Here is a 26,872-nt window from a genome sequence, read left to right as displayed (position 1 = left end):
TTGCATTAGGTAGAAAGTAACAAGCTGAAATGTTGATCTATATGAAACGTTATTTTAGTACACGGAACTGAAACAAGAATTGCCAAAATCTGATCAATATATATCTTACCTGCAAATAAACAACAATTGACCTCACTTTTTTCCTCTGATCTCAACACAAATCTCTAAAAATATCTGGAAATACATGTATAAAATCCAAGCTCTCCATCATCCAGCAACCTAAGCTGGATTCTGAAAACCAAGAATCATATCACCAGCCATATAGAATTACCCGTCTGGCTTCAAATTTGTCCCTGTATTTATAACAGTATGTATAGCTGAATATTAAGGGAAAGATTTATATACTTTACAACATTCATCAAATCTCCCAACATCATCTTCAACTGCCCATATCCACGTATTCCTTCCATTCGTTTTCGTCCTTGACCCTCTTCAATACTCCTTCGATTGCAATTTCAAATGCATCCTTGACACTCCCAAGACCTCCACTTGGCCTTGCATACACTATTCTTGGAATTGTCTCTACAACTTTTTCCCTCATTTTCCTTACTTGATCTTTACTGTAACTCATCAAAATTTCCTTAATGGAAGCTGTCCCATTTCTCACTGCTTCCGGGTCTATAAACACGGAATAACTCCCCGGGTCTTCCGGCAAAAACCACTGGTACTGAGTGTAAGCCGTTCGCCTCCAGAAGAAAACCGGTACTGAACCAGCCACCATGCAATCAAAAACTGACCGCCGAGTCAAGCTGTCCCCTTTGGGCTGTAAACAGAAGTCTGAGCTCAGAAGTGCTTTTTGGATTTCTGATGAACCGTTAGAGCAGGGAATCACGGCACAGTCCACAACTCGGCACGAGTCTGACTCGTTCCTACAGTAACTCATTAACCTCGATCTGAAATCACTATCGATATCCCCACGCGCCGCCCCTATGAAGGTGAATAGACTGGTGCGGTTATATGAAAGTGCAAACTTTTGCCATTCTCGGAGTTCTTTCTCGGAATGAGGGTGGAATCCGGTAGGGTAAGGTACACTGATATCGTTTGCATCCCATGGAGCCTTCTCGATTGTGAATCGCGTAACATTCTGCATCTGCGGTCGATTTAGAAAAGAGGATCCCCAGAGTTTTTCTGGGTCACCTAATCGCCGGAAATCCCACGTTATCCGACCAAGTGTGAGGAAATGGTCCAAACCCTTATATTTTTTCCAATACTTTTGCCTTTGAACCCATTTCAGTAATTTGTTGCTAAGAAAATCACGATTTTCAATTTCATCAGTCCAAAGGTATTTCCCAACAGCCTGTCCGGCGTAGAACGGAATGTAGAAAGCCGTAGCAGATTCTGGGTCGTTGGTTCTACATCTATAGTTTAAAAGCCGGTAATGAAATATTACCTCTGATGAGAACTGATTTGTACGATACCACGCTGCGGAGAGATTCCCCGGCAAGATTCCGGCGAGCTCCGTCGATCTCTTTCCATATCCATCATTGGTCACAAGACCACACTGCCACTTCCATGGGTCTAGATCGTCACAGGTCAACAAAGCTAAATCTTTGTTAAATTTGGATGGTAAATTATAGACATAGACCCGACCATACTCGCATTCAGAATCGCCGAAGGGATAAATTACATTTGCATCGTGATGGGCTGTCTGTAAATCGGGAAATACATCGATTTCTGAAGGGAATTGGGGGAGAGGACTGGGTGGGGAATGAACTGAGAAAGGGAAAGGGGAATTGCGAGTAAAGATAAGCACCACAAGTTGAAAAAAAAGGAAGAAGGTAAAAAGCCAGAAACGAGGATGAGTAGAAATCTGATACTGAAAATTACTCACAGCATTCTTTAGAAAATCATTGTTGTTAGTTTTTAGAGGTTTGCGCATAGCTTCATCGGCGCCCGGCGACTCGTCGGAGTAAGGTGACAGCATCTGATGAAAACTGGACTTGAAAAAATTGCAGAGAAGAAGAAATGCCCTAAAAAGTAGAGAACAGAGTATTATTAAGTATAGAAAATTCTTGTTTAGCAGAGTGGTTGCCTCGCTTGGTGTAACTGAAGTTTACGTGTGAAATAAAAAAAGTAAAGGTTGTTTATTTACTATTACCACCGACACATCTAGCTTTTACTACTCCTGACCTTATGGGCATAGCATTTATTGATTCAACAATTTTAGGAATCAATACAAAATTATTGATTTTATAATATAAATAGGAAAGTAGATCCATGAGTAATCACGCAAAGATTATATACGACAAAGTTAAGGGATTTATTAGTCATTCGGATCTAACTTTATCAACTACCAAATCAATAGACTTCAACGGAGGCCCTGTGAAATAGGAGTTAGTATAATTTTCTTGCTTTTTTTATTTTTATTTAAGAAAGCAAAGAAATTGAGCTCCGAGCATGAAAAGGGACACAATAAATAATGTAGTGAAGTTACACCACACCTACCATCTTTAATATGATTGTCGATTTTTCATCCTTATTTTTAAATTGATGCAATTATTGAAATTTTAATCAAGTACACAGAAAAATTTCCATCAAATTACTTATAGTATTATTTCCAATTGAGGAAATAAAGGTTCATTAATGAAGTATTTCTTACCATTTAACAGTGTGACAATTGTGGTAATTTATTACGTGTTTTGTTTGACAATTGTTTTATTTTTTATTTTTGAAAAAGTGCTAAATGATCAGAATTTGACCAGTATAGTGAAAAAGATTATTATAGCTTTTTCTTTCAAAATAAAATTAATTTTTTGATATTTTTAAAATACTATGAGCATTAATTATTTTGATAAGATGAGTTTTTTGGGTCTCATGCTTTATTACTTCTTCATTTCTTTTTCTATTTGTCATTTCACTTATCCTTCTTGATTTTTTTTTACTCTTCTTATAAAAAATAATTAGATTATGGTGAAAATAAATAATTATATTTAAGCACTTAAATTGATTAAATTTATCCTGTGAATGAAACAATAAAAGTATTTATTTTATATATCTATTGAAACTTCATCAATGTAAAATATTTTTTTAAGAGCACAAAGAAAATCATATTTCCTAGAAAAGAAAAAAGCATAATTTATTTGTTTTAATGTCAAATTCTCCATGTATATATAATTAATATATTAATTATTTTGTTGTAATATGACTCAATTTTAAATACACTCTCTATGTTTTAAATTTAAACATTTACACTTTATGTACTATAAGAAATGTACACTATACACTTACCCCTCCAACTAAGTTTATCTATAACTAATTATATTAAAATATAATTATTAAATAATAAACTAAAAATATATATAAAAAAGTGTTTTTGTGACATTATTCTTAAAAAAATTAACTAGGGTCGATATTTATAAGTAAAAAAAAATTATGATTTCTATATGTTTCGATGTTTATTATATATAAAGTGTTTTCTGTTTTGCCTGATTTTTATTGCAATATTTTCAAACTATACTTACAAAATTATTTAAATATGTATTTTAAATTTATTTAAAAGCAACTTGATAAACTTATTTAGTTAGAACTCATATTAATAATAATAAATAAGTAATAATTCACATATTATCAGGTCAACATAATATAAGGGTGCAAAACTATCACATATTCAATGTGATTGTTATTAAATAGGATCTACACTTGTGAAATATATGATTTTTATAATATTGTGATATTTGCATCTCTAAAGTGTTTTGAGTTTTGATTGTCGTTATTAATATAGCTTTAGATTATATGTTAAAATATTCAAATAAATAGCCTAAATTTATTTAAACATAATAATTTATAAAATTATATACTTTTCATATTAATAACAAATATGAGTAATGATATATAAGTTATCAAATTGACGTAATATAGTGCAGATACAAGATTATAATTAACATTAACACTTTACTCTCAGATTCTCAGCAATATGCAATATAAGTAAAATAAATATGGATTCTGAAATTTACAATTGAATGATAATGATTACTACAATTTTTCACTAATTAATTAATTGTTTATACATCGTGTGTGTTTTTCTTTTAGAAAAATAATAGTATAATCTTGGGACTTAGATATTTCAAATAACTATTAATAATAATGCAATTTTTGTAGTGATGTCTTGAATTTTAAGAAAATTATTTCTTATTATATAATTGTCTTAATATCAAGGTTGACTACTCTCTTTTTAATATAATACTAACATTGATATATATAGAATAATCAAATAAGATATATAATATTTTTTACATTTCTACTATACCACATTGTTTGTTTGATCATCATCATAATAATATTATGCAAATTATGTTGAATTATTATTACGAGAAAAAGATTTGTTATACTCCTTAATTTTGTGATATAGAGATAATATATATTCCGTAAAGAAAAGATCACATATACATTTACTGTTACATGAGCAAACTAAATAACTTATGCATCCTTTTTGACTAACGAAAGTTATACTTTAGATTTTTTATTTTTTATTTTAGTTATTTAACCAAACAATATACACATAGAGGAAAATCATATATTTTTTTACGTGATTTTATTTTTGAGTTTTTTAATTCAGTGGTTAATTTTGATTTTAATTATCTCCCTTATGAATATATTTGTTTATCATTATTTGAGTTTGTTGTTCATGTTTAATTTTTCACTTTCATTCTTTAGTGTAGAAATTATGAGAATTTAATAAGAAATAAAAAGAATAGTGAACGAAATAAAAATATTTTTTTTAAAAAAAGCAATCTAAAATTAATCACTTTTTTGCGATTATATTGAATTTTATTTTGTTGTTATAAAAATGTTGATGCATCTATAATAGACTTTGCAAGAAGACGAGTGAAAAATTAAATTTGATCATCAAAATAGTATATCAAAATTAGTCATGGAATTAAAGAAGATAAAAAGTAAATAAAAAAGACAAAAATTCATGTATGAAGAAGATCAAATATCAGTCGAAATATTTCGAGAAGGGTCAAATATACCTTTTATATTTTTATTTTGTTAAAAAAAATTTAATAAGTTTTTCACTTTCATCAACGAAAAATGATCTTGGCTCTTCAAACATACCTCAAAATATTACGAGAAGGGTCACACATACCTTGTATCATTTTTATTTTATAAAAAAAAATTGAATCAATTTTTTGACTTCCTTCGGCTAAAAAGGATTTAGTTGTATCAAAGTTATATATGTAACAATTGAAATAGATGTGACTTGTGAGCCACTTTCTTTTACAAAAAATATATTATCTCTAAATCACAAAGTTAAGAAATATAATTTATTATTTTTATTATTATTATTAGTAGTAGTAGTAGTACTAGTAGTAGTATATAAATGACCAATATATATGACACTTTTAATTAATAATTTTACTTGTTAAGTTATTTTATGAATTTTTAGTTTGAATTGCTTGTGAGATTAATTTATTTAAAATTTAATATTATTAGTGTTTATCTTGTCATTAAATTTTAAATTTTTATTATTAATTTTGAATTTCAAATTTGTGTTCTTTAAAATTTATATTGGAAAGTAGAGGGAAGAATTTTGTATTCTTTTTAAAAGAAATTGAAATTAACTTGTAATTATGAAATTAATTCTCGTGTATTGAAAAAAAATTTATTTTTTAAAAAATAAATAATAAATATAAATTTAAATAAAGATAAAAATATAAAAAAGTAAACCCGTTTATAGCGTGAATCGACCATTATAGCCAAAGAATTTTGATCAACAGGATTTTTCCGTATTTTTAACAACTTTGTTTGATAATTTGAGAGCGTAGAAAAAGGAAGAGGGTCAATTTAGACGCCGGGGTAACTGCCACAAATTAAGGCGCGAGTGAGCCAAGCTTTGGTGGAATGATAGGCAATTCGTTACGGTTTAAAATTCCAATGCCATTAAAATCTACGTGTCACGTCTTTATAGTAAAAAATTAATTGTATTCTTTAACTTTATTTTATATTAATCAATAAATGCGATGCATGTTCTAAGGCTTGAGAAAGCAACGATTGTCGGCTATTCTTTTATATCGAGAAAAGAAAAGAAAAGATCAAATAGTACTCTTGAGTAATAAATGTTACGTATTTAATTATTTATCTATTTTTTATAGTTATTGTTATTTTTTTTTCAATTTAATAAATCAAGCGAAAATATTTCTTTTGCATATTATATTTTCAATTTGATTTTTTTTTTGAAAATTTCAAGTGTTTAATTTATATATTTCATAATAAATATGGGTAAAATAATAAATTTACTGTGTTAACAATTATTTGTTCATGCGTGTCAATTCAAAAGTTTACAAATAATTAGGAACAAAAAAATTAAAAAGAAATGAATAATTATTATTTTTATTGAATATTTAACAAAAGAAACATTTTTAAACACTTGTTTTGAAGTCCAAAAAATAAAAGTAAATCAAAATTTGTAAGTTAATAATTTTAATTATAATTTTTGACTTATATAAAGTAAATTATAAGTTCATTTAAACAAACTCTAAAAATGTTTTTACTTCTCGCGACTTTTAGTTAAACATAATTAAAAGACTAATAAAAACGTATTTGAACCTTCACACGTACATCAAGGACAAGTCTGATCTAATTTAATTTCTTACAATTATAGAACAACTTATGAAATTTATTTAATTTCTTAGCTCGCTATCCACTAGCATAATGGAAGGGTGAGAGCAGAACTGCCCAGTAATATTTTAAAATTAAAAAAAAAATCAAAACCAAATTATCAAATCGAATTAAACTTTTTGGTAATTTGGCATTCCATATTTGGTGTAACACTTGGAAGCAAAATTTTAGAATTATCAAATCGAATCAAACTTTTTGATAATTTCGCATTCAATATTTTCTTAATATTGATTTTTAATTTAATAAATATCATGTATCAACATGTTCATTATTCATTAGTATAAGTCTAAACTTCAATGAGAAAGTGAAAGAATAAATTTAAGCAACCCAAATATATGTCATGATGTCTTTTTACTTATCGATCTTCTAATATATGTTTCTCCACGTAAAAAAATAGAAACAACTGAAGAAATATTTCTAACTTTGTAATAAAATCAGTTACAATTTAAATATGGATATACATATTCTTGAATACGATACTAAATTGAGATTTAGTTTTAAAAATACCAAAATTTTAAATTTTATTATCATTAAATATTAAATATTAAATATTAAATTTAAAAATCCCAGACCAAATATCAAACACTCACCGGCCAGCCCTACTCGTCAGTGCTAATTTGCAACGCTTTGTCACAAAAAATATGTATTAACTACTTTTTTCTTTTATGGAATTAAGACAAAGAACAAATAAAGGTAAATCTGTTCATTAGATAGAGATTGGCGACCTGCTGAACTTTTAGTACAATAATGGCTTGATGCCGACATTATATATGACTCGTAACACGAGAATTAAGTTACACTTTAATGTTTAAGGAAGTATTTATAACTTTTTAAGAAATAAATATATGCAAATATAATTCTATAAGTTTTATAGGTGTTATAGTTGGTTGAGTAAGTGATGTTTTAAATGAGAGTTTTAATTTTGAAATATTCAGTATGTTTCTTCGGTCAAGCTCAAGGGTTGCTTAGTGGGTTTGTCTTTTTTTTTTTTTGGGTGTGATGTACAAATAATAACAGTTGTATATAGAAATGAAATTTATCTTGAGTCCATCTAAATAATAGTAGGTGCAAAATTCTTTACAAAAAGAAAAAACTTTTTTTACATATATATTTTGATTCAAGTTACCACGTTGTGTTAAAAATATTCCTCCAACTTGTGAAAAATAAGTAACCGATTTGATGTTATCTGTTTAAAGAATAAATATTTAAAGTTGAAGATTTTTTTTTAAAAAAAATCTAAGTTTAAATCATGCTAATAATTTTATTTATGAAAAATCAAAATATTATCGATAACAATCATTATTTCATTTAATACTGACCTTGAGCAAGTTTTTCAATTTTCAAATTATTAGAAAATTGACTTGTTTTTTAAGTTTCAACTTCATGGTTTCTTTAGGTTGGATTAGATATAGCCTTGTCTAGCAGTGAGATGTCCTTGATAAACAGTCACAATAATATTCATAATTTTTTCCTCAAAAATTACCAACCAAGAGTTGTTAGGAATTTTTTCATTAATTTTTCTCCCTCAAATTTAATTCAATAATTTGAACTTATTAAATTGGATTTTAATAATCAAGCCTCAACGACTTAAAATATGATCTTTAACTGATGGGATAAGCTTGCTAGTTCCACTTGATTACGAACGTAAATTTAAACTTTAATAACAAAAGACAAAAGTAAAAATAGACAGATATATGAATTATTATTTTTATTTATCATGAGAAAAGACTATTGTATCACTGTATTTTAATGTATTAGTAAAGAGATTGCAAGGAAATAGCGCTGTATAAATAAAAAATCAATCTGAAAGACAAAATAGTGAATTTGTGCCATTTAAGCGAGAATATACATGAGACAATTGAAAACTCATAAATTTGGAAGCTATATTGGAGTCTGTTTTAAGTAGTAGAGTAATTGATTTGAGTAGCTCAATTACACATGACATGGGCCAACTGTTAACTAGCAAGAGGGACAGGTTATGGATCTTGTCGTGGCCCATCGCTATGTTTCGTAACCGAACCATTCAGACTAGATTTGCACCAAATCTAATTATTTCATCAATATTTGTTCCATATTTTTATGAAACTTGATCAAGCAAATTACATCATAATTTAGAATAGAGGGAATGGTAAAGTTAAGTTGCTTAGTGTATTATTGTTTTTCATTTTTCGTATCTACCTATCCCGATGAACTATTTCAATTTAATGCTCTTTTGATTATTCAAACTCATAAATTGACTATTGAAAATGAAGATGCTTACCGTCAGAGTAACTCACTCTTGTTTGGTATATAAGTATAAAAGTCTCATACATTTGGGATTAATTAGATCTTATCCAAAAAGTTTCTCCCAATTACAAAAATATGACATTTTTCATTACTCTCCAAACATTTCTTGGTTGTCCAATACAATATATTGCACACGATATATTACTTAATAGAAGGAATGTATTGCAAAATTTTAGTGATTATGATAATATTAAGTCACGTTTTAATGTAATTTTTCCTATTAATTTCTCTCTTCCTCATCAATTTTCACAATACTTTTTCACTTGCTTCAACTTCTCTGGCAAGAAGCCCAAATTCTAAAGTATGTACCCGTTTCATAAGAGGCCCACAGCTCGAACCGAGATTTTGCTAGCTCGTCCCTTAAACCCTGAAATCTGAATCTCATCGCTCCCAGTGGGATAATACAGTAGTAGAGGAGCAAAAATCATGGCGAGGCGTTGCATGTCGTTTTCTCGAACACTTCTCTCCAGCTGTAGGCCATCAACAGTAAGTTCCTCACCAAGTGTACAATCCCTTCTCGGCCAGCGCCTTCAGTCTCGCCGTTCTCTTTCCACCATTCTCACCAGGTTCCTTTCCCTATCGGTTTATCCTTTATATTTCACTTAATTAGGCTAAACCTGACTTTTTAAATTTGTTTAATGTATTTCTTTTCAGGACTAACGGAGTGCTGGGATGCGCCCAATCGCTCTTACCGCTTCACAGCGCTGTGGCAGCCACCCGTCTGACATCACACATTCAAATGGAGGCGCGCACTTGTTGCCAGTTGTCTCAGGGTACCTTTTTCTGTCGCACTTGCCCTGATCGGTAGTTTTCAATTGTGAGTCCTAATTTCCGCACCTAATGCTGATAAAAGTCGCATCTTTGCAAAGTAGTTATTCAGGAGGATCAAAACATTTTGAGTTCTGTTCTCCTTATATAATTGCCCTTTTCTATCTCTTAGAAGATCACTTCCACTTAAGCTTTGAGGTTGATTTTGTAATTGAAATAGAGAATGCGGTAGTTAGACAGGCTACATTGTCGGAATGGAGTATTGGCTAATCAGGATTTTTTTTGAACGTTGGGGAGGAGAATGCTGCAATGGATGTAAACAAGATTAAGAATTAGGGAGTAGTTTGGTTGGAGGTATTAATTAAAATATCCTTGGGTTAAAATTTAGTCCACTCAATACAATGTTTGGTTGCACAATTCAACTCAAGCACACCTAATACATGGATAACTTATACATCATATGTGGTCTTAGCTTACACCAAGGATATGTAGGGATTATCAATCCAAGGTTTACTAATATTTATCAATACGGAAACAAAATGATTGAATTGACCCTCTAATTTCTGATTACATCCTTTAGAATTGGCAAAGATATTCACAATCACGGTATCCTGCTCTTTGGAATCGTTTGTCCTGTTTTCATCAAGGTAATAAAATTTCGTTCTTATTCAAGTTTTAACTGAATAGGAATTTTCTCGCAAAAAACTTTTGCTAAGGTTGTCATACCAGTAGTTGGAGCTGGAGTTCTTGGCGTTCCTTACAGCTTCAAGAAAACAGGATGGGTCATGGGTTCTCTCATGCTTTTATCAGTTTTTTCAGTAGACTTCGTGACTATTGTATGATGCTTCAGATCTATTCTAGGCATAAGCTTGAATCCCATTACAAAGTTGTCAAGATTTCATCTTTATGGTTCCATAGGTAGACGTATTGTTGATGCGATGATTGTTCTTTCCCAAGCTTGTTTTTGCACGAGTTACTTAAAATAACTTCTTCTCGTTTACGACATGAGACTTCCTCAAGTGAGTTTAATTTGTTAAGCAATTCACGTTCAAGTTTTAAACCATAATACCCCCTTACCCTTCCCCTTTACCCCCACCCCTTGCCCCTTACCCTATGGTAATTACATGAAATAGATAACAAAATTATTCATGGGTAAAATTGGAAAAAAGTTCCTTTTTGTAAAGTTCTAAACCAGGCACAAAAATAGGTGAGAAGCAATGAACCAAACACTTGTTAAAAAATAATCATTGCATTACTATTCCATGCGTTACTAATCCGTGCATTACTAACTTTTTGTATCAAATGACTCCCAAGTAATTTGGGACAAGGTAGGCGTGGCCTTGATTGATGATAAGATGCAGAAAACAAAGTTGAGATGGTTTGTGCATGTGCAATGGAGAGGAATGGATGCCCCAGTGCGGAGTTGTGAGCGGTTGGCTATAAATAATTTCAAGGGTGGTAGAGGTAGACCAAATAAGTATTGTGAATTGTTGATTAGACAAGAAATCAAGCAACTTTAACTTATTGAAGTCATGACCTTAGATAAGAGATTAGGTAGAAGGTTATGGAGGATATTTATTTGGGTAGGAGGTTAGGTACACATTTGAACGTTGTTTTGCTTATTCTCCTATAATATTAGGTTTGCTATTAGTCATAGTATTACTCATGTAGTTTATTATCCTTTGAGTTAGGTTATTATCTCTGAGTTTCTTACAATTTGATTGTAGTTTTATTTTGGTACGACTATTGTTCAGGATGATTCAATAGGTCTATTGTGTTTTGCCATAATTATAAAAAGTATTGATAATGGGCTCATTAGTGCAAAGCTCATGTGCACACATGTTGTCATGATTTGCGTGTAAAAGAAATTGTCTTGACAATAAAGGAATTATGGATTAGTAGAAAATTTTCTTACCATCAGTTTCGACAAGCTCTTGAAAATCTTATACAAAAAGTTAGGTTCAAGTCGAAAGACACCTACTATATGCATAAAATCATATAATTACACCAATCATCGAGTGGATGATTTTTAGTGTAGTTAGTCATTGGGAAGAAAAGATAAGACAAGATGTCCCTCATTGGTAGAATATAATATATCTAACCAGATATATTAAATTTGATTTCTCCAAATTTCTCTTCAGTATTTTATTTCAAGTAGTATTAGAAGTGCGTAAAAACGCTTCTTCTTTCCTTCGGTATTCTACTAATGAGGAACAACTTGTCTTGTCTTCTCTTTTGAATCACTAAATACATTGACCTAACCATCATGTAATACCACTGAATATAAGAAGGCCCTGGTTTTTCTCATAACCATAACATGAAGCAGTTTCATTGTAAAACTACATGACTTCAAGGTATAAGTCTATTAGATGTGCTTTGCACATATTAAGGTGCTAAAGTGCATATGTTAGTGGTGTTGAACTTTTTTTGGTCAAATGGTATTTGAACTTTTGTAGGTATTCTCACATATATGTGCAACTAATTACTACAGTGTGAGAGTCTAAGAGTAATGTCAGTATGTTCTCTATTCCCAGTCACTGGATTTTACTGTTTTGAATATTATGTATTATAAGATTGAATATATGTAGTGCAAATATAGTATTAAAGGTCTTTTATTTTTAATACTGTAATGAGTTCGGTCTAGGAGTTGAGGCAGACTTCAGAGATCTTGCTTTATATATGGATATTCGTGCTAGAATGTAGCATTTCATTCGGATTTGATGTTAAACACAAATGTGGTAGCAGGTTCAAGAAAGATGTTTATATACTTTTGTAATTGTCTACTGGGTAGTTCAGGCAGGACTTGAACATAATTTAAGGTATAAATGGGTTCAACACTGGCACTAACTAATGATCCCTAAGGTCATTTGAACTTCTCATAATGTAATCTGGCTTTCACTTAAATTTTTATATCCATATAAACCAATCATACCATTTTGCAGCGTCAGCAACTCACTGATGCACCCAAAGACATGACACTTTAGGCATAAGTTTACATCGATAGTCAAAATACTAGCTTAAATCTATTAATCTAATAATAGATTTATAGTGCAAGGATGAGTTGTCCAGGTGAATATGGATCATCATCCCATATAGAACCCAAACGCCTATTCCGAACATCCTAGGATTTTCAGCTCTACAATTATAAAACACAAGATAGAGAAGCCTTTGAAGAGTACAAGAGAGAAGTGAGAAGGAAGCTAAGAAGGCTACTAGTCAATTTTGCGGGGAAGCACTCGATGTTTGTACAAAAAATTAGGGACACCAGCAGGGTAGAAAGAAATAATAAAATTAGCATGCCTCAGGTGAAGTGTGTTAAAGATAATTCTCAACCACTCTTAACGGGAGATAATGAGATCAAGGTGAGATGGGGAAGCTATACTGATCAATTATTCAACTTGAACCATCGGGAGATAATGAGATCAATTAATTTATGCTTTTAAATTTGCACATTTATAATTGATATGTTTTTAAGTATAGAGTTTTACAATATATTTAATATTTTTATTATTATAACTATATTTTATAATATTGAATAATTTTAGCCGAATCTCGGCACCCGTATCCATACTCGGATTCGCACCCCCGAATCTTAAAATTTAAATTTTGCCTAATCCGACTCTCGGATTCGCATCCGTCTCGGATACCTGCGCCCGAGTCAGAGCAACTTAGGATGATACAACTCAGATATGTATAAGAAACTAATAAGATGAAAGAACTCACGATCCATCTTTTAACCATGTATCTGTTAACATGGATCATTAGTTGTCTGAGTAGCTTATAGTCCGTGAAACTGTGACTTTGTTTGTGTTCTCGTAAAGTTTTCTATCTGCAGGTCATTTGTTTTATTCGAACTAATACTAGTGCGGTTTTCATCGAGTGGTAGTCGACAATCATTAGTAACCTAAGATTCATGAGATCTTCACTTCTGTCATAACTCATACTGCTTCAAGCAACATCACCCTCTTTGTGGTGAACTTCTTTCTTTGTCCTTTTTATTAGCAGCTTATAGAACAGTTTTTTAATTGGGAAAATTACGCAACAAATCGAACTTATACTATTTAATTACTCATCATAGCTATAGTTTGCTATAATTACCACTCGCGACTAACATTATACATTAATTACGTGGACTTACTTCAAATTTGTATAATTAATCATGTTTGTATATTTATAATTCACCAGAATATACTAATATATATGTATAATATAGAACTATTTAACCTATATACATATACAATTCAACTCTCTCCCACTCTCTCGCTCGCTTCTCTCTCGCTCTCCCAATCTCGCTCGCCTCTCTTCTCCCTCTTCCAATCTCGTTTCCCCTATATACAAATGTATATGTATAATATACAATTCACCTCTCTCCCACTCTCTGATCTCTCTCTCGCCTCTCTCCTCTCTCTCGATCTCGTTCGCCTCTCTCCTCTCTCTCGATCTCGTTCGCCTCTCTCCTCTCTCTCGATCTCGTTCGCCTCTCTCCTCCCTCTCCCAGTCTCGCTCGCCATATATACAAATACATATGTAAAATATACAATTAATTAACCAATATACATATACAATTCACCTTTCTTTCACTCTTTTTCCCCTCTCTCTCCTCTCTCCTCTCTCTTTCAGTCTCGCTCGCCTCTCTCCTCCATATTACGTGTAGCTACAAATTGTAATTATCAAACTATAGCTATAGAGAGTAATTAATTATTTTGTAAGTGACTATATGTGAAAGTTTCCCTTTATAATTTGCTTGATCAGTCATCTGGTATTCACAAGCTCGGCAGGATTGGGGGGGGGGGATATGTCTGAACAAGAAGAGAATTTAATTAGATTTTATGAGCTTACTATACATACTGGCTTTCTATTCAATACAGGCCTGATCAATATTATTATCTGCCATAGGTACTTAAGGATGCATTACGTATTAGCTGGAAAACCTGCTGTACCAAACATTTTGGAGAATTTTCTGTGAACTTTTCCCTGGAAGTACAAAACTGTAAGCTCTAAATTCAATTTGATTTCCTAGTAATTTTTGGGTTGATGTTGGAAATTTCAGAATTCTTGAAAGCCCTGAAAATGATAATTCTATAGGAGAAATTATAGCAGTCCTTACAGTTTTATGTTGATAGAGATCATCTCTTCATTTGAAGTATTTAAATTTTTTGATTGGCTATCACTAGGTGATTACTAATGTTCTACTTTACCAAATAAACCAAATTTACATCTTTCTGATTTTCTAATTTGATTAAAGCCATAAAAGCAGACGTTATAGTCTTCTTTAGTTACCATTTGATGCAGAACTAGTGACAAGTGCACTAGACAGTTATTTCTGTGATGTATACGAAAATGATGTTTATTTGTATTTATTAAAATGTAACTATTTCTCAACATTCAATTATTTGGTTTTAGGCATTGTGAAGAATAGGTTTATGTTGTGGCTAGGAGAAACTCAGGGCAGTTCAACCCTTTGTAGTACTGAAAGCATATCCATTTGTCTATTTCCATGCATCAACTGAAGTTTCTATGTTGGTCTAGTTCCTTGTTTTTTTGTGCAAGCTTTAGATAGCACTAGGAGTATCAGGGAAATATTAAACATGCATTCCGGTGCAGTCCAACCTACTAAAATAGTTGGGATAATTTGCCGATGGATGCCTTTAATTTTGTGCATGGTGTTGCCAACATATTCGCATATATCATAGGTTCATGATTGCAATTTTTGTCATTACGCACTGGACTAATTCTACTTGAAACAGTATGTCTTATATCTGAAAGCACAATGTGACAATGTTAGCACTTTTAATACATACACTTGTTATCCACCTGAATTGAGCCGTGGGGTGAGTATGAGCCGTTTTCAACCCGGTAGCTTGTAAATTCACCCTCAAATGCTTGCTCCCCATGGCTTAGTTCAATCGACAGAGGCTAAGGGAGTTGTGACTTAGATTACAGGTTCAAGCGTTGCTAGAAGTGAACTAAGTCTGGTACTCTGGTAATTAAGTGGAGAAAGGTAGAGGGGCCAGATCTGTTATCCTTGAGTTTCGAAAGCCATGGTTGGTCCTAAGGTTGGTGATGAAAAAAGTTGATGGTCAAATGCCTGCCTGCTCCACTTAGATGAAAACATTTTTCTTTATACATTTTTTTTAATAAAATGCAAGTCGTTCTGGAATGAGGATTTTGGTATTTGGGTTGATTCAAGAGTTGAAGTCTAACCTGTTCAGCTACCTAATTCTAAGATGCTGATATTGATATTAGATGTTTTCTTGGTCACCAGTTGATGGGTTGTTTAGTCGACCAAATTGGGGTGCTACAAAGTACAAAGTATTAGGGCATCTAATTGTTTTTAAAATCACCCATTAGTAGAGTGCCCGTTTTCCATAATGTCTGGTCAAGTGTTTCAATTTCAGGTGACATTTGATTCAAACGTTGACTCGTTAACTATTTCAAAGCACATGTTGTCTTTGAACAACACTGCCCGAATTTTCGAACCTCCTCAGCGTAGCTATATCACAACGTACAAAGAAATCATCTAGTATTTGTTTATTTTGTTAGTGATATCCCAGATTTGTAGTCACCTACCTAGGTGTCGTTACTTCAATTTTGTTTCTACTCTGAGTGGGGTATATCCTGCATACAAATTAGCATCAGATTGACCATATACACATAGCTATGGGCCCTAAGGATCACTAATATAAATTTACTTTCTTTAGTGATTTCATCCAGAGATGAGTTGTCACTTTTGTTCTTTTAAACTTTATTTATTTACCTACTTTATAAAAATGATTTTTGCAGATTGTTGCCTCTTTCTGTATGAAAAGAGCTACAGTTCTACGTAAAAACTTACCAGCACTTTGTGCTTTTGTTTATAAAGAAATAAAAGCCGTCTTTCAATACTTTATTTTAAAAAATAAGCCCTAGAATTAGTGTCATGATCGGCAAATAAACAAGCTAGGATGGGGAAATATATTCAAACGCCAAAGTAGATCCATTTTATACTTTTAAGACAAAGTAGTAGTTACTCCACTTAACAGACACTTTAAGGATAAATGCATCTGCTTTTTTTTGCGGACAGTCATTTCCCATGTGCATTGCCTCATATATACCAGAGCCCATCACTTTCTTTTATTCTCTCTCTTTACTTTTTCATCCGAATCTACACTAAACAATCGAGGATTAACTTGTATACACTGGCAATATAATATTTTGAAGCTGTTAGTGTCATTTAGCTTGCTTTCTTAAGTTGTTGGTCTTAATTTTCTAGGTACACTTCTAGTTGTTAGGCTTAGAAAAATGTTTTATACTTTTGATTGTGTAAAAGTTAAACTCGGAAGAATTTATCTAGGGGGTAGGATAATGATGGGAAAGGAGGTAGTAATTGGCAAACAGAAAAGATATGTGTGATCAAACATTGCCAAGAAAAGCTAAAACACATCAGAAGGATGAGCAGAAAGCAAAAGGTTGGGAAGGGAGACGGTCTCCTTGATTCTTTTACCCACTTCATCACTATTTAAGACAATATGTACAGTTTAGTTCCCAACAAAAGGATAACAAACGCTAAAACATTATATTGCAATTACTGGAAGTAAAGAAGCAAAAAAACAAACATCTCATATATGTTTAGTCGATATATATAACCAGAAATAGCATTACAATAAGCTATATGCATTTTACAGCAAGTTCCAAAAGGTTCAGAAAAGCTGTCAGCTAGACATGTTTTCTTTCTTGTTACAAGAGATAAGAATTTCTTTTTTAGGCTAATTTAATTCGAACTTTAGAACTTCCTTACATTTTTAACAGCATGTATGATGGAGAGTTGGATGATTATAACCTACACCCTGGAGTTGAACTTTCTGAAGGTTCAATTATTCACCGTTGTATGATTTTAGCATATCCAATCGACTTTAGACGCCGTTAATTGCGCGTTGCCATTTTATATCCCAAAAAAAAAAAGGAAATAATTGGCTTGTGATTCCCATATTAGGTCACATCCTTAACATTTTGTGTAGTTAAATATTCCAGTCGACAACCTTGAAGTGTGGAATCTAAGCAAAGTGATGGTATATATGTTACGACCAAAAAGATGTTCCATCCCTTCAAGCTTTATGAAAAGTGAACTACTATTATTTACTGTTTTCCTTTTACCTTCCATCACTCATGTGCTTCGTTTCTAGTCTAGAAACATGCATTCTGCTAAAAGTGAAAAATAATTCAAAGGGCAGTATAATTACAATTTATCACCTTTTAGCTATTGATTTTTTAAGCAACGTTATCATAATCTTTGAACGATTAATTAATCTAATCAAATGTTGATGAAAATCCCTTTTTGGTTTTCTTGTCACTTGTGAACGTCTTTTTGTCCCTCTTGGTGCTTTAATGTCTGTATTAGCAGTAATTATTGAATCAACAATGATTTAGAAAAGGTGAGCATGTAGGTTTAGATATGATGAACAAGATGAGAGAAGTGAGGCTGAAATGGTTCAAACATGTGAAAGAGAGATGCACTAAGGAGAGGTACGTAGATGAGGTTGGAGAACTATTGAGGGAGATGATTAAATAGGATATGACACATTTTTTTAGTTTATCGAGTACATGACCTTAGAACTAGAATATGGAGGTCGGTGATTAAGGTAGATGGTTAATAGATAGTTGAGCATTATCTTGCTTTAAAATAAGCTTGGTTGGAGGGCTGTATCTGCTTCTCTTTTCTTACTGGTTGTATTAGCACTATTTCCATGTTTTGGTTCTGCAATTATTGTATTATTTAGCTAGTTGTTACTATTCCTTTCTATTACTATATATCTGACATAACTTCTTTACTTTCATATTATTATTATTTTCAAATCTGCTTTGAAATGTTTTTCCTTGAAAGTTCGAGTAGAAGGCGGTAGTAGGTTTTGCCAAACTTAGAGGGTTCCTATAATATTAGAATCTACCCTTATGTTTGAACGCGATGTTCATTTTACCATGCATGCATTTAAAACGAGATTCCATTACGTACTGTAGTGGATTTTATTGTCTACCACTCAAGGAACAACAAATATCAACTACGGAGAAATTAACATATATAGACCATAAAACGTAAGACAGAAAGTTAAAGACAGCGGTGAAATTTTTTTTTAAAAAAAAGTAAAAATATGATAAGTTACTAGAAGCACTTGAATCAATTCATTTAATTTTTGTAATTTTTGAAAAAGAAGTCAATGTATTTTGTAACTTTGAATTACATATATGTACAAAATGTCAATATTATAATTTAGGAAGTGACATTTTTTTAATTAAAAAGATGTAACAGAGGGGATACGTAATCATTGTTTCATTGCCTCATCTCTGTTGAACTCCTCAACGAAAAGTCTATGGTAAAACACTTCCTTTTTTCAAAACTCAAGACTTTTTTGTTTCTAGATTTGTTGTACATTTGGGATAATAAACGAAGATTGGTCTAAATTAAGACTTGTAAAAGTCTTACAGAAAATAATTGTGCCTAATTACCGGTATAAGATGACATTAAAGGCATTAATTAACTAAGTAGAAATTACCAGTGTGGGTACAGAGTTTGACTTTCAATTTTTTTTTTTTACATCTATCTGTTTTCCAATGGACATGTAAAACACGTTTAAATTTATGTTTAAGTCATATACTCATGGGAGGAGCTAGGCTAAGGGACGCGACGTTGACGGATTCACTCTCGTCAAAAAATTATTCTGTACATATTTTGAATTTTTGATACAGAAGCATTTAGAATTTGTCTAGTCGTTGTTTAGGAAAGAAAATACGACCACGACACTACATATGGAAATAAATGCATGAACGTGAATCATTTGTCAAAATTATTACTTTTACAATCTCTTCAACTGTAACTGTATATGTATAGTTTCTATGCGTTGTCAATTTCCAGTTCAACACAGACAAACAACCTCCGAGAATGTTTTGTACACGGCAAGACTCTTAAAGTCAATGAGGCTAATTAGGGAATTAAACTGAAGATTTATTTTTTTAATAACTTGGTGTTTTGGTCAGTTATTGTGCACTTTAAGACTTACTTTATGGGATACTTGTCAGCTGCCACCTCTCTACCAACAGCATATATTTGGTAATCTAATCACCAAGTTCAGAATAGGATCCCAAGAAATCACCAAGTGTTTTTATCTAAAGTTTAGAATTGAAGTTGTGACTTCATGTTGTTCAACCAACATCATTAGCCATTAACACTAAAACAAAAACAATTTTTAACGACATTAAATATTGACGTTAATAAAGAGTGCTAAAGCCTTTACCAGCATTAGTTAATGTTACAACCAATAACGGTTAAGACATTAGGGACATATACAAAGAGCGACAATTGTCACCTAAAAATACATATTTAGCAGCAGCGACAATTAAGAATCAATTAATGCTAATGATCATTTTTATTGTAGTGTAAACTTGTTTTTGTATTCATGATGATTATGAATTGAAAACGATATTGTTCTACCATTAGAATATCAATACCAATTTTGATGAATTTTAAGAATTTAAATTTATTAACAAAATTGAAATATATTAGTATCATGAAATTCATTTTAAGTTCTATATTGTTTATAATAATATTATAATACTTAACAAATCATATGCATAATCAACCAGGGTTAGACGCAATCTTTTTGGAAGAAGTAAACATGAATGATGATCAAGTACATTAAAAAAATCGCAGTATGTTGTTTTACGAGGTCCAACGTCCATGTTAATTTGTTCCAATTACCTACACAAGGTATTATAAGCCCAAAAACACATTCATCAAGTATGTGTGATTGGACAGGTAAAACAAATATCTTAAATTCAAAGGAATGGTTATTTACGATAAATTATACAACATAAGCTGCTAACTGTATCCCACAAGAGGCGCAAAAATACGATGTGTCAAGACTTGCACAAAACAATAAAATAATGCATGCATGGTTTCTATTCTCTATCCCTTAGTCAAACAAATGGATATGGATAGAAATATTATACCAATCTTTTGATTTCTTATTTATCACATAAAAGAAATATATTCAATCATTCACTACTATATTTGCATAATGGTATTGAATATAATTTATAATTACAAAGCATATCATATCATCTACCTTATTAATTAACTAGCTTTATAAGGCTGCAAATATATTTACATTTTCTAATACCCCCGCCCAGACAATCAAACAATTAAGTATAATACAACCATAATTGGCCTTACTGGTCCGCTAAATTCATGTCACTAATAATGCAACGATAACTTCCTCGGTGAAATTACACACCACGTGGAGTTTGAATAAGATGAAGTATATACAATTTTATCTTTAGTTTTAACAATACATATATATTTTCACACTAAAAAGTTACATTTCTAAAAAATATAAAACGAACAACCTTGTAAAATATATGCAACCCAACAAATAAAATGAAAAATTCAATGGAGTTTTACCTTGAGATGGATTTGTAAAGAATCCTAATAACGTTGAGTTAATTAGTTAAAATTTCAATTAACAAAATAACAATTGTCTATATGGGGGCAGGCAAAAGGACATGAAAAGTACAAGATTTTAGGTCCACCGTACTGTGTTTTCATCATCAATTGTTCCATAAAGTTGGTTTCTCCCATTTCAGAAATTCTTAACACACACGAGATTCTCATCTTTATGTTGATTTGACCGTTCGAAACAGTATGAAAGACCAGTTCGCCTTTACGACCAATAATTAACGTATTTAAGTCATATACACTATCAATTTTATTCATAAACATTATCAAGTTACTTAATAAATATTTATATATTAATTAGTCTCTCAAAATATAGGATTTATAACAATAATAAATATTCAATAGCTTAGCATAATAATAACCTTATATTAACAATAACGTATATAATTTAAACTCTTGATTGAATTGTGCCCATAAATCCTAAATTGGACTTGATTTTACGGTACGAAATACACACTTGAATTATTAATATCGTGAGTAGAAAGGATTCTACCAAAATCGTGTAACATAATAAACAATGAGAAACATGATATATTCGCACGCGCACACACACAATTAGAAAAAGATCAAAAAAAGGTTAACTGCCTGATTTGAAAAAATGTATGATCATCTCCTACCTGATTTGTTCTTATCTGAAAACAAACTGATTCTTTATATTGTTTTCTTTTACTAATATATTTATATGGGTCCTCTCTTCGTGTCAAGAATTTTAGTGTTATGGTCAAAACAATTTAGTTTCTAGAAATGAGAAAAAATAATTTTGGGTCTAACTCAATTAAAAAAGTTAGAAGAGAATTTCATAAGTCCGGCCATATAAGGAGACCGACCACTCATCATTTTTTTTTTATTCGAACACTTCAACACCCACCTCACATGTAAGACTAGATATCTAGTGTGTAGATCCAATTTAAAATGATTGTGTGATACCATATAAAGTGATAGACCTAAAAGCCTAACTTTAACGTTAAAAATTAACTTGTGATGAAAGAATGCCCAAATTCAAAAAGAAAATTACTCTATCTTTTCATTCGACATGAAGCTATTCAACATAGATTCAAGTTATTGATTATTTAAAAGAGTTACGATGCATACTGAAATTAGTGCTATACTATGGAAAAATCTTTTATCATTACTTTGGGAGTGGGAAAGAGAATATCATTGCTACATTACTAAACCTTTCACTTCAACTGTGGAACATATAAAACCCACCAAAATGAGTTAGAGGGTTAGGTATCAGAAATTATTTCATGAACCATGTTAAAATCGGCGCAAGTGATGGTAGGGAGTTGAAATATGAAACACAACCCACGTTAGAATATGAAAAAGTTCAACGAAACCCCTATGTAAAGCAAATCATATTGTAAAATTAATTAAACTTTAGTAATTCAATCAACAATATAACAAAAACAAATAAGGAAAACTATACTTATAGCCAAGAGAACCAAATGGGTTGGATCAAAATTCAGACGTGTCAAAATAAATTGAGTGAATAAACCATTCAAAAGTTATTTGCGGTAATTTAATCTTAATAAATTCATTTATAAAAATATCTAATAATCATTTTTCCTTTGTGATAACTATAAATAATTAATATATCAAATAAAAAATATCTTTCCAAAATATTATAGGAGATTGAATTACTCATTAATCAATCTCGCCTAAATATCAATTAAACTTTTACATAATTCAAAAATTAATTATTAAATAAGTAAATCATTAAAGAGTTAATGGATCATGATGATGGGCTGATTTTGTCACTCTTAGCCGACAAGGAATTGACAAGGCGATGAAAACAATGGCAGGGGCATCCTGGTAGAAAGCCCGGGAGCTATACTACTAGACAATTAACTAAACAACAGTGATGAACCCGAGGATGCTCATGTGATTGCTGCAAAAATATATTCTTTAACTTTACATATTATATCAATTCTCCATAAAATTCTAACAATAAATAAACTATTTAACGGTTAATTAAGTTAATATTAGCTCCTAATAAATAGGCATTTTTTAATTTCAGTGAAATTTTGCCCCTTCGCCGGCAGCCTAATATTTGTCCGTGACCAACAAACTCACAGGAAAAGACAAAAAAACCCTAGCTGGATATTGCTGACCTGTCAAACAAAGTGGGCCCATTGGTTCTGAGTTGAGCAGACAAATGACGTTTTATGGGGTCCACATGCTCCCTCTTCAGTGGACCGTATACCCGACAAAAAATATTACAAAGTCGATGCACGGCAATGCTTCGTCCAAGTCCATGCCTAAAATTACCAAATATTTTTATTACTATGGTTTTCCACGTGTACATGCTTACGTGGAAAGTGACGTGGTAAACATGGAAGATTAAAACCTTCCTTTTACTATAAATAGGTTCCCTTCTTCAGCAACCAAACCACACAATTGAAATAAACAATAATCTTATTCTGCTTTAAATTCTCACTTCCACTTTTTTTAAATAATGGCTATTGTTTCTGGTCTTTCATCTCCTCTTGGTCCTCCGGCATGTGAAAAAGATGCCAAGGTCCTTCAGTTTATCGATGACATGACTAAAAATATTGATCCTGAACAAGTGAAAGTATTGGCTGAAATATTAACCCGAAATGCCAATACTGAGTACCTCCGGAGGTTCAACATTAATGGTGCTATTGACCGTGAAACTTTCAAGTCTAAGGTCCCCGTTGTTACATACGAGGATCTTAAACCTGATATTGATCGTATTGCTAATGGTGATCGTTCTCCCATTTTCTCATCACACCCTATCTCCGAATTCCTTACCAGGTATGATTTCACAACATGTCTTGCATATATACTTGTTATAATTAGTAAAAGAAAAATGCTTTACATTCTTTTTATCTGAAGTATGTAATTATTACTCACTACTGTAGTGTACTAGTAGTGATTAGTTACGTACACAGTATAATATCGTATTGATGAAATACTGTTTTGATAATATATAGTTCGGGGACGTCTGCTGGAGAGAGAAAACTGATGCCCACAATTGCGGATGAGCTAGAACGCAGACAAAAACTGTACAACCTTCTACAGCCCGTGATGAATCTGTAAGTGATTTACCCCTTGGGTTAGTATACTATTATAACATGCATGAATCTTTAATTTATGAAATGTTTCATACATCGAATTTGGTCTAGTATATAAGGACTAAATTTGGTGTAGAATAACCCCTTTTAAAGCAACTTTTTTTCTTTCTAAAATTAACATTAGACTTATGGAGAAAAGTAGTGAGAGAGATTGTAACAAGAGAAATGATTTTGGGTTATTCATGGACTTTTAAACAGGTATGTGCCTGGTTTAGATAAGGGGAAGGGATTGTACTTTCTATTTATCAAGGCAGAAACGAAGACGCCTAGTGGCCTTGTTGCACGTCCAGTCCTAACAAGTTACTACAAAAGTGAACAATTCAAGACAAGGCCATACGATCCATACAATGTGTATACAAGCCCCAACGAGACCATTCTCTGTGTCGATTCATTCCAAAGCATGTATTCCCAAATGCTTTGTGGCCTTCTCATGAGAGAAGAAGTCCTCCGAGTTGGTGCTGTTTTTGCCTCTGGCTTACTCCGTGCCATCCGTTTTCTTCAACTCAATTGGAAGCAATTGTCTCAGGATATCGCGTCTGGAACTCTAAACCCTAGAGTTTCAGACCCGTCTATCCGAAATTGCATTTCCCAAATACTCAAACCAAATCCCCAACTTGCTGAGTTTGTTGCTAAGGAATGTGAAGGCGAAAATTGGGAAGGAATCATTACTAGAATTTGGCCAAACACAAAGCACCTTGATGTGATAGTCACAGGTGCAATGGCTCAATATATACCTACTTTGGATTATTATAGTGGGGGTCTACCAAAGGTGTGTACAATGTACGCATCATCCGAATGTTATTTTGGACTCAATTTAAATCCATTGTGTAAGCCTTGTGAAGTTTGTTACACCATTATGCCAAATATGGGTTACTTTGAATTCATCCCTCATGACCCGGTCAACCCGGTTCAAATCTCTCGTGACTCACCCCCACATCTAGTAGACCTTGCTGACGTGGAAATTGGAAAAGAATACGAGCTCGTGATCACAACTTACGCCGGACTATGCCGTTACCGAGTTGGTGACATACTCCAGGTCACCGGGTTCCACAACTCGGCCCCTCAGTTCAAATTCGTCAGGCGAAAAAACGTGCTGTTGAGTATTGATTCTGATAAAACCGATGAGTCCGAATTACACACCGCGATTGAAAATGCGACCGCACTTTTGCGCCCGTATGATACTACTTTAGTTGAGTACACCAGTTTTGCCGATACTAAGACAATTCCGGGGCATTACGTTATTTACTGGGAGTTACTTGTTAAGGACCCGGCTAACCCACCCAGTGATGACGTGTTGAACCAGTGCTGCCTTGCGATGGAACAATCATTGAACTCGGTGTACAGGCAGTGTCGCGTCGCAGACAATTCAATCGGGCCACTGGAGATAAGAGTGGTGAAAAACGGGACATTTGAAGAACTTATGGATTATGCAATTTCGAGAGGTGCATCAATTAATCAGTATAAGGCACCAAGGTGTGTTAATTTTACTCCTATTGTTGAACTTTTGGACTCCAGGGTGATTTCTGTGAATTTCAGTCCAAAAGCTCCTCACTGGACTCCAGAACGACGACGTTGAACACTAGGCATGCTATTTTATCAAGTCAAGTAGTGTTGTTAGTGTGTGAAAAAAAAAATGTTTAGACAGTGGACCAAAGAAAGAAAAAAAAAGAATCAGTACTATAATTCTTCGTCTCTGTCTGATCACTTTAATTTGCTTTCTTTTTGTGAATCTGATATCTGTTGTTGGATGTTGAATATTGTTCAAAGTTGATTATGGTCTTTGCTGATGTAAAGAGTCGTTAATTAGTACTATTTGTAATTAATTATGTTATATATATATGGATGTTTTGCTTGTTTTGATATGGGTCCTGATTATGCTTTTCTTTTTTTTTATTTTAAAAATTATGGCTTGCCAATAGGCAGCAGGTCTTTGCGTGCATGGATTTTATTGCACCTGGTGTATATTCTCTTCCGCTTCTTTCTTTTCAAAAAAAAAAAAAAAGAAAAATCCCTTTTTCTGACCAAAAAGAAAAAAATTAACAAACTTTGCTAGTCTTTAATTTGCAAATTGTCAGTCCAGATTAGGATTACTTTTTCTTAAATTAGAAATGGAGGATAGTGTAGATTAATTAATTTAAATGATACTTGAATCATGTTAGGTAACAAATATTCTAACAGGCTTTGGCAGTACATCATGGAACTTTTAGTTTATGGATGTCTCTGCTTGTACCAATACATTTTTTTAAGGCTGGCAAATGCAGAGTTCGGAATCTAATTAAGAAAAAAAAATAAATGATCAAAATAAGTCATTATTTTAGAAAGTAACTATAATAGATTTAGTGGAAGAAAAGTTTTACTTTATCCAATATTTCAAACGTTATTCTGTTAGTCCATAACGAGTATATTTTAATATATAATGAAATTATTTCTTACACTTTACAAAATGTAAGTTTTTCTTACACTTTGTAAAGTGGAACTCTTTCTTACTTTTTATAAAGCGGAAGAAAAACTTACAGTTTACAAAGAGGAATATTTTTTAAGTTTTGCTCTCCTTATGATGCTTTTGTTGCATTTGTCGTACAATTATATTGATTTGACATATCATAAAAATAAAAAAACT

General features: G+C 32.0%; 2 protein-coding genes and 1 long non-coding RNA gene across 3 annotated transcripts; 1 reads left to right on the top strand and 2 right to left on the bottom strand.

Annotated features, from left to right (window-relative positions):
* Nucleotides 1-79: 79 nt before the first annotated feature.
* Nucleotides 80-2,205, bottom strand: LOC101251138 (xyloglucan galactosyltransferase XLT2). The gene has a single exon (XM_004231841.5). It carries the CDS (start codon nucleotides 1,922-1,924, stop codon nucleotides 380-382), a length of 1,545 nt encoding a protein of 514 aa, XP_004231889.1. The 5' UTR covers nucleotides 1,925-2,205; the 3' UTR covers nucleotides 80-379.
* A 7,364-nt stretch (nucleotides 2,206-9,569) lies between these two features.
* Nucleotides 9,570-17,737, bottom strand: LOC138341899 (uncharacterized). Its single transcript, XR_011215000.1, has 2 exons — nucleotides 14,573-17,737; nucleotides 9,570-9,681 (listed from the first exon to the last, which is right to left on the bottom strand). It is a non-coding gene; the product is annotated as an uncharacterized lncRNA (long non-coding RNA).
* Nucleotides 17,738-23,541: 5,804 nt separating this feature from the next.
* On the top strand, nucleotides 23,542-26,112 carry GH3-4 (putative indole-3-acetic acid amido synthetase). The gene is made up of 3 exons (XM_004231843.5): nucleotides 23,542-23,932; nucleotides 24,112-24,213; nucleotides 24,451-26,112. Exons 1-3 carry the CDS (start codon nucleotides 23,613-23,615, stop codon nucleotides 25,826-25,828), a joined length of 1,800 nt encoding a protein of 599 aa, XP_004231891.1. The 5' UTR covers nucleotides 23,542-23,612; the 3' UTR covers nucleotides 25,829-26,112.
* Nucleotides 26,113-26,872: the final 760 nt, after the last annotated feature.

Source organism: Solanum lycopersicum, chromosome 2, assembly GCF_036512215.1.
Source record: "Solanum lycopersicum chromosome 2, SLM_r2.1".
Lineage (NCBI taxonomy): Eukaryota > Viridiplantae > Streptophyta > Magnoliopsida > Solanales > Solanaceae > Solanum > Solanum lycopersicum.
Note: the sequence above shows the minus strand (reverse complement) of the source record. Positions and strands in the feature narration are given on the sequence as shown.